At 43.8% G+C, this 7,029-nt stretch overlaps 1 protein-coding gene across 1 annotated transcript; it reads left to right on the forward strand.

The window, feature by feature from the left end:
* Nucleotides 1–1,954: 1,954 nt before the first annotated feature.
* LOC124529253 (ADP-ribosylation factor-like protein 2-binding protein) lies at nt 1,955–6,660 on the forward strand. Its single transcript, XM_047103083.1, is given in 4 exon segments — nt 1,955–2,050; nt 5,610–5,802; nt 6,184–6,490; nt 6,492–6,660. Coding segments are annotated over 4 exon segments (765 nt in total).
* Nucleotides 6,661–7,029: the final 369 nt, after the last annotated feature.

A 7,029-nucleotide genomic window follows, 5' to 3' on the forward strand; every position in this document is an offset into this window, starting at 1 on the left:
CCTCTGGCATTTGGTGACCAACTGTGTCACCCATGAGGGCCTTGGACCCAAAAGCAAGTGAACGCAAGAGGCATTGAGGTCAAAAGCATCTAAAATAGAAATATGCAAAGGGAAAAATCCATGAAAAAATTTAGAGTCAGTGAATTTAAGTACACATTATTTTGACCTGAAACCCAAGTCAGTCTTTGTTATGATAAACAACAATGAGGTCATGGTCAATGAAACAGAAGTTACTCGGGGCCAAGAGACAAAACAAAGCACAGTGAACAGTGGGAAATATTCTAAGTCAAGAAACTGTACTAGTGACTAGAGAGTTTGACAAAGTAGCTTCTTTCACCATGTGGACGTGTCCTGCTTCAGTGTGGGAGTTAGGGGAATATGATGTTGAATGCAAAGCCTTAGTTCATCTATCAGACTTATTTTTTAAAAAATGTTTTATAACTCCTGGTTATAAATTGTTTCACACATACATTTTAGTCAAAATAGAGTGAATTCAGCAAAAACTCAATGCTATTGCCTGAAGTGAAAATCAAATCTCACATTTCATGAATGGGTATATATACCCCCTCAACGGAGTCATGTGTGCCTTTAGGGGACAAAATTCATCACCTTTGACTACAGTTCCTTTGCCACTAAAAAGGGGTGCTAACATTTGCCTTAATTCAAAGGTGTGTGAAATTATGTTCTTCACAGGACATTGACTTTAATATTTAATATTGTAACTCTGTTTCCTATGAACTAAATCTAGATAATTTTTTTAAAGTTTATTATTTTTGAGAGAGAAAGACAGACAGAGCATGAGCAGGGGAGGGACAGAGAGACAGGGAGACACAGAATCCGAAGCAGGCTCCAGGCTCTGAGCTGTCAGCACAGAGCCTGACACAGGTTCGAACTCATGGACTGCAAGATCATGACCTGAGACAAAGTTAGACACTTAACTGATTGAGCCACCCAGGTGCCCCAAGCAAATCTAGATAATAAAAATTTAATTCTAAATTCATAGAGCTCTAATGCATTTTCAATTTGAAGATTTATAAAATCATGGGCTAAGCACTTATTCTGACTTATCAATACAATTTCTATGTCATTGTCTCCCTTTTAATACACATTATTGAGCTTTCTGTATAAAATTATCCTTTCCAAAGTCTACCCATCCATAAATACATTTAATAATTTTTACTTATTTCATTTCAGTTCTTTGTAGTTATTCTACACTAATGGATCAGAGTCCCTTAATAATATACACTCCAAGGTCTTAATCAACATGAATAATTTTCTGAGAATCCTTCAGTGTATTTTACAAGGTTCTTTAATTTGGGGAAATAAATACACTGACTGACTGAATTCTAGAATCTGGATTAAACTGGTATATGGCTGGGAACATTAAGGGTGTATCAGGTTCAATATCCTGTCAGAGATTCTGAAAATTTGGAATTGCAAATGTTAATGATAACACAAAACATGCATAAAATCTCTCCCCGGAGATAAAATTCTCTAGTAAATGGAGATTACCACATGCCATGGAGTACTTCCTAGGACCCTCCTCCCTCTCCCCCTCCCACATATTAGCATCAATCCTGCCATGGGGTATTTCCTTGGACCCTCCTCCTTCCCCTCCCCACATATCACCATCAATCCTGCCATGGGTATTTCCTAGGACCCTCCCCCTCCCCACATATCAGCATCAATCCTGGACATTTCTAGCTCAGCATATTAAACTTCACTAAAAAAAAAAATTGACAACCCTAAGGGCTGTGTCCTGCAGTGGCTTCTGTTTGAACACTTTATTGTGTTCACTGCCTGTCAGGAGACCTCCTTCCCAAACCCCCCTGTAATATTCATGTTTTAATGCCTTACATATCTGCAGATTTCTTTACAATGCTTTTGCATGATAAACATTTAGTAAATACACTAACGTAATTAGGTCAAGATATGGCTCTTTTTTCCCTCCCCGATGCCTACTGCACTAACCCCCTTCCTGAAGGGACAGTGTGAGGCTCTGCTCCTGTTAATGATGTACCATGAACACATCACTGTCCGTGGCCCAGCTGTAAGTCAGATGAAGGTGGAACAGGGAGGAAAAAGATTTTGCAAAATAAAGGCTCCTGGGTACACAAGGGAAAGACAGTCTGTTACCTCAATGTTTCTCCTTGGTTTCTTTAAACCACTAAAAAACTTTTTGGTTGCAGTGTTTCTCGAATTCATGATTCATTTTAACATGGAACCTCAAATCAGTACTATCTAAAATATAAAATGTATCCTAGTATGTATTAAGAAAAAATGTTTATGGGTTTAATTTATTAATTCTAGTAAAGCGGTATATCTCTCAGAGGGTATTTGAAGTCACTAGGCAAAAATGCTACATCTTCTTGGGTTTGTTAGTTTTGTTTAAAGGTCTAGATAGACTTAAAAATAACTGAACATTAAAACGACTATTTTGTATTGAAGTGATCAGGGATATATTATTGTGTGGAAGTTGCATACATTTTTAAACAAAAACATGGGTTTTCAAAAATATTTAGTGCTGATGTGAGAGGCTGTCCCCAAACCCTAGGGATATATTTTGATTTATCTTCAGTATTATAGATATAGTAGAGCAAAACCCTGAGATTTAAGCAAAAAAAGAACTCAATAGCTACTTGCCATTTGCAACTAAGTGGATGGAAATAGAGAGTATTATGCTAAGGGAAATTAGTCAGAGAAAGACAAATATCATATGACTTCACTCATATGAGGACTTTAAGATACAAAACAGATGAACATAAGGGAAGGGAAGCAAAAATAATATAAAAACAGGGAGGGGAGCAAAACATAAAGGACTCTTAAATATAGAGAACAGAGGGTTACTGGAGGGATGGGGGGAGATGGGCTAAATGGATAAGGGGGCTTAGGAAATCTACTCCTGAAATCACTGTTGCACCATATGCTAACTTGGATGTATTTAAAAAAAAATAAATTTAAAAAAAGAACTGAATATTTAATTTTACAAATGTAATTAATACTTCATGAATTCTGCCTGGTATTTTACAAGTTTATATATTTAAATACATCACTAAGTGAATTATCATATGTGTATTGCCAAGCAGGCAAATCAATTTGGTGCAGGGTTAAAAACAAGATTAAAAAAGAAATCTTTTTAACATTCATGAAAGTATTACTGAAACATTAGTGAATTGGTTAAATATTATATTGTAAAATTTTGCAAGTATCAGTAAGTCATTAAATAGAAAAATGCTTTGTGATATAGAAAGAACAGCAGGCGAGCACATTCAATAGGTAAAAATATTTACGACAAAACAAAGTCATATTATTGTTTTTACGGAAGGAGAACTAGACACTTCCCAACAGAGTCAGGAACAAATCAAGGTTTCCCTCTGATCATAATTTTTATTACTGTTTTGGATTAACCACCTGCTATAGACTGAATGTTTGTGTCCTTCCAAAATTCATACGTGGAACTTACTCTCCATGCGTTAGTATTTTGTGGGGGGCCGGGCCCCGGTGCCAGGCTGAGACCAGGTCGAGCAATGTTCCCTGTTGACTCAGCCAACCCGGTGGTTCCCCCTCCCATTCATGTGGGAGGCCGGCCTGGCGCCAGGCTGAGACCAGGTCGAGCAACGTTCCCTGTTGACTTAGCCAACCCGGTGGTTCCCCCTCCCATTCCCCCACTTTCAAGGGCATACGAAAGCCTTGTCAAGGCTGAGAGAGTTAATTCCTGAAGCCTGTGGTCTGCAGGTGTTGGCAGTAATGCTACCACCCTTTTTCTACCCCAAGTCAGATAGAAACAAACATGGGAATTGTGTTTTGCTAGCAATCTATCAACAAGGTCTTGTGACCCGTCTAGAAAATTCACAAGAAACACAGAACTAAATGTTTTGGTTGGCAGCGATTATGTGAAACCTGTTTATTCTTAGAATGACCTGATCCATAAGAGTCTTATATTATAAAAGATTGTGTACAACAACAATAAAGCTCTCACTTGGGCCATCAGCCCAGGGGACCCTCCTGTTCCCAAACTTTCTCTTCTCTCTTTTTTTCTTGCATTCCCCTACCCTCAGGACCCTGACCTCGGTGTTTGTCGCGCCGGTCGTGACAGTATTTGTATGTGAGCTTTCGGGAGCTGATTGGGTGGAGAGAGGGAGACTGTGGATGGGCTCAGAGCCCCCTGGTCCCTCGTCCCATGAGCAAAGAGCACAGTGAACACGGCTGTCTGTGAACCAGGAGGCCCACACCACACAAGGGTCTCCTGGCTGCTTGACGTTGGAACTGCCAGACTCCAGAACTGTGATAAATAGATTTCTGTTCTGGATAAGCCACAGCCTATCGTATTTTGTTATAGCAGCCAAACAGAATAAGAATAAAAGAACACCCATTGCCTTAAAAGAATTAGATTATTAAAAATGCGTAAACATTATAAAACAAGGAAGGGGGGCGCCTGGGTGGCTCAGTCGGTTAAGCGGCCGACTTCGGCTCAGGTCATGATCTTGCGGTCCGTGAGTTCGAGCCCCGTGTGGGGCTCTGTGCTGACAGCTCGGAGCCTGGAGCCTGTTTCAGATTCTGTGTCTCCCTCTCTCTCTGACCCTCCCCCGTTCATGCTCTGTCTCTCTGTCTCAAAAATAAATAAACGTTAAAAAAAAAATTAAAAAAAAAAAGGGGGCGCCTGGGTGGCGCAGTCGGTTAAGCGTCCGACTTCAGCCAGGTCACGATCTCGCGGTCTGTGGGTTCGAGCCGCGCGTCGGGCTCTGGGCTGATGGCTCAGAGCCTGGAGCCTGTTTCCGATTCTGTGTCTCCCTCTCTCTCTGCCCCTCCCCCGTTCATGCTCTGTCTCTCTCTGTCCCAAAAATAAATAAAAAACGTTGAAAAAAAATTAAAAAAAAAACAAAAACAAGGAAGGCAGTGGCATTTTAATTAACTCTTCCAATAGTGAGGTTTCACTTATGTTGCAAATGTTTATTCCTTTACTCAGTGAATAGTTATTGATGTCACATGTATGTAAGCCACTGAACTAGAAGAGGCAATCTTAAGTGAGTAAGACATTGGCCCGTTCTCAAAGAGTACAAATCTAGAAGAAAACAGAGATGTGAGTCAATAAGGACACAAAGCTGAGAGTCTAGAAAGACTCTAAAAGGTAAAGGCTGTAAAGGGTGAGAGACGACGTTGTGAAACAGAGACAATCATCTCTGGATCCTGCAGAGGGCCAGTGTCCAGCTGGGTGTCCAGCAGCACGGCGGTCGGCACGAGCCCGCAGGAAACTGTCCAGGCTGAGGGAGTGGAGGACACGGTCCCCGAGCTTACACAAGGGCTAGGGACGCTGTGACTTCCCAGCAGCCAGACTTAAACGTAAGGATCATGGACACTGGGGTCGGCGCCCCAAAGCCCCAGCCGGGGCAGTAATCACCCTCAGCCATTCGCAACGGCCCTGGTCTCGACAAATCCTCAAAAGGGCCAGCAGTATCAGATCGTTTGCAAGCGACTTCCAGAAAAAAGATGAAGACCTTTTATAGGGATATAAATATATCTACCTTCTAATTACATCGGGACCACGTGACTCAGGGAACTAAAACGTGAGTGTAAGTAATAAGTGTCTTCAAAATTCCTGTCTTCTGGAGGCGGGGCGCGCCGCGGGGCTGCGGGTAACTGACACCAGTCCCTCACTGCGGCTGCGGCGCGCAGAACCTGGGCGCCGAGAGAGGCCTGGCCCCGCGTGGGGTCGAGCCGGCGCGGCTGCCGCAGGGGCGCCTGAAGCGCGGGGCCACACACGCAGGGCCCAACTCGTTAGGCCGCGGCGGCGAGGCCTCCCAGGTGCCGGCTGGGGCCCTAAGGAGCGGAGCTCAGGCTGGGCCCCGCCCCGGGCGGGATAAAATGCGGAGGGGCTGGGGCGCCTCCGGTGGCTCAGTGGGTTAAGCGTCCGACTTCCGGCTCAGGTCATGATCTCGAGGTTTGTGAGTTTGAGCGCTGCGGGGGGGCTGTGTGCTGACAGCTCGGAGCCTGGAGCCTGCTTCGGATTCTGTGCCTCCGTCTCTCTCTGCCCCTCCCCCACCTGTGCTCTGTCTCTATCAAAAATAAAATAAAATGTAAAAAATATATATATTTAAAAATATATTAAAAAAAAAAAAAGAGGCCTACGGTCCTGCTCGCGCGTGGAGGAGAAAGAGGCAGCCGCGGCGGCGGCTGTTTTCCTAGAGAAAGAGAGCTTCGCTCTGTCCTTCTCTTCTGCCTCTGATGCAGAATTTGATGCTGTGGTTGGATATTTAGAGGACATTATCATGGATGACGAGTTCCAGTTCTTACAGAGGAATTTCATGGACAAGTACTACCAGGAGTTTGAAGACACAGAAGAGAATAAACTCACCTACACACCTATTTTTAACGAATATATTTCTTTGGTAGAAAAGTATATTGAAGAACAGCTGCTGGAGCGGATTCCTGGATTTAACATGGCACCTTTCACCACAACTTTGCAGCACCGTAACGATGAAGTGGCTGGTGACATTTGACATGCTGCTCACGTTCACAGACTTTCTGGCTTTTAAGGAAATGTTTCTGGACTACAGAGCAGAAAAAGAAGGCCGGGGACTGGATTTAAGCAGTGGTTTGGTGGTGACTTCATTGTGCAAATCATCCCCTGTGCCAGCTTCCCAGAATGATCTGCGGCACTAGCTCCTACCACCAGGCAACGATATCTTTCTGGACGTCGCCAGCCCCATAGACTGGAAGAGGCTTTGGCTATGCGACAGAATACATCTTGGAAAGACTGGCTCTGTTCCACAACTCTTCACTGACGTTAAGTATTGGTGGGTCAGAAGACAGTCTTGTGACCCTCCTAGGCCCCTGAAGCACCTTGTGTTCAGTAATCCTAGCACTCCTCCCCAAGTAGGCCCCTCTCTCTGGCCTGAGTCAGGCTCCTCTGGAGCAAGCCTGAGGCCCACATTCCCCCAGGGACCCCTTCCCCAACATAAATGTTGGTAGGTCAGCAGCATTTGGAAGAACCCACCAGCTCCAGCCCTCTTTGGCTCCGCATGTCCATCA

The sequence above is a fragment of the Lynx rufus genome, unplaced genomic scaffold (assembly GCF_022079265.1).
Source record: "Lynx rufus isolate CCGP_SWC_20201006 ecotype Redwood Valley unplaced genomic scaffold, mLynRuf1.p SCAF_6, whole genome shotgun sequence".
In the NCBI taxonomy this organism is placed as follows: Eukaryota; Metazoa; Chordata; class Mammalia; order Carnivora; family Felidae; genus Lynx; species Lynx rufus.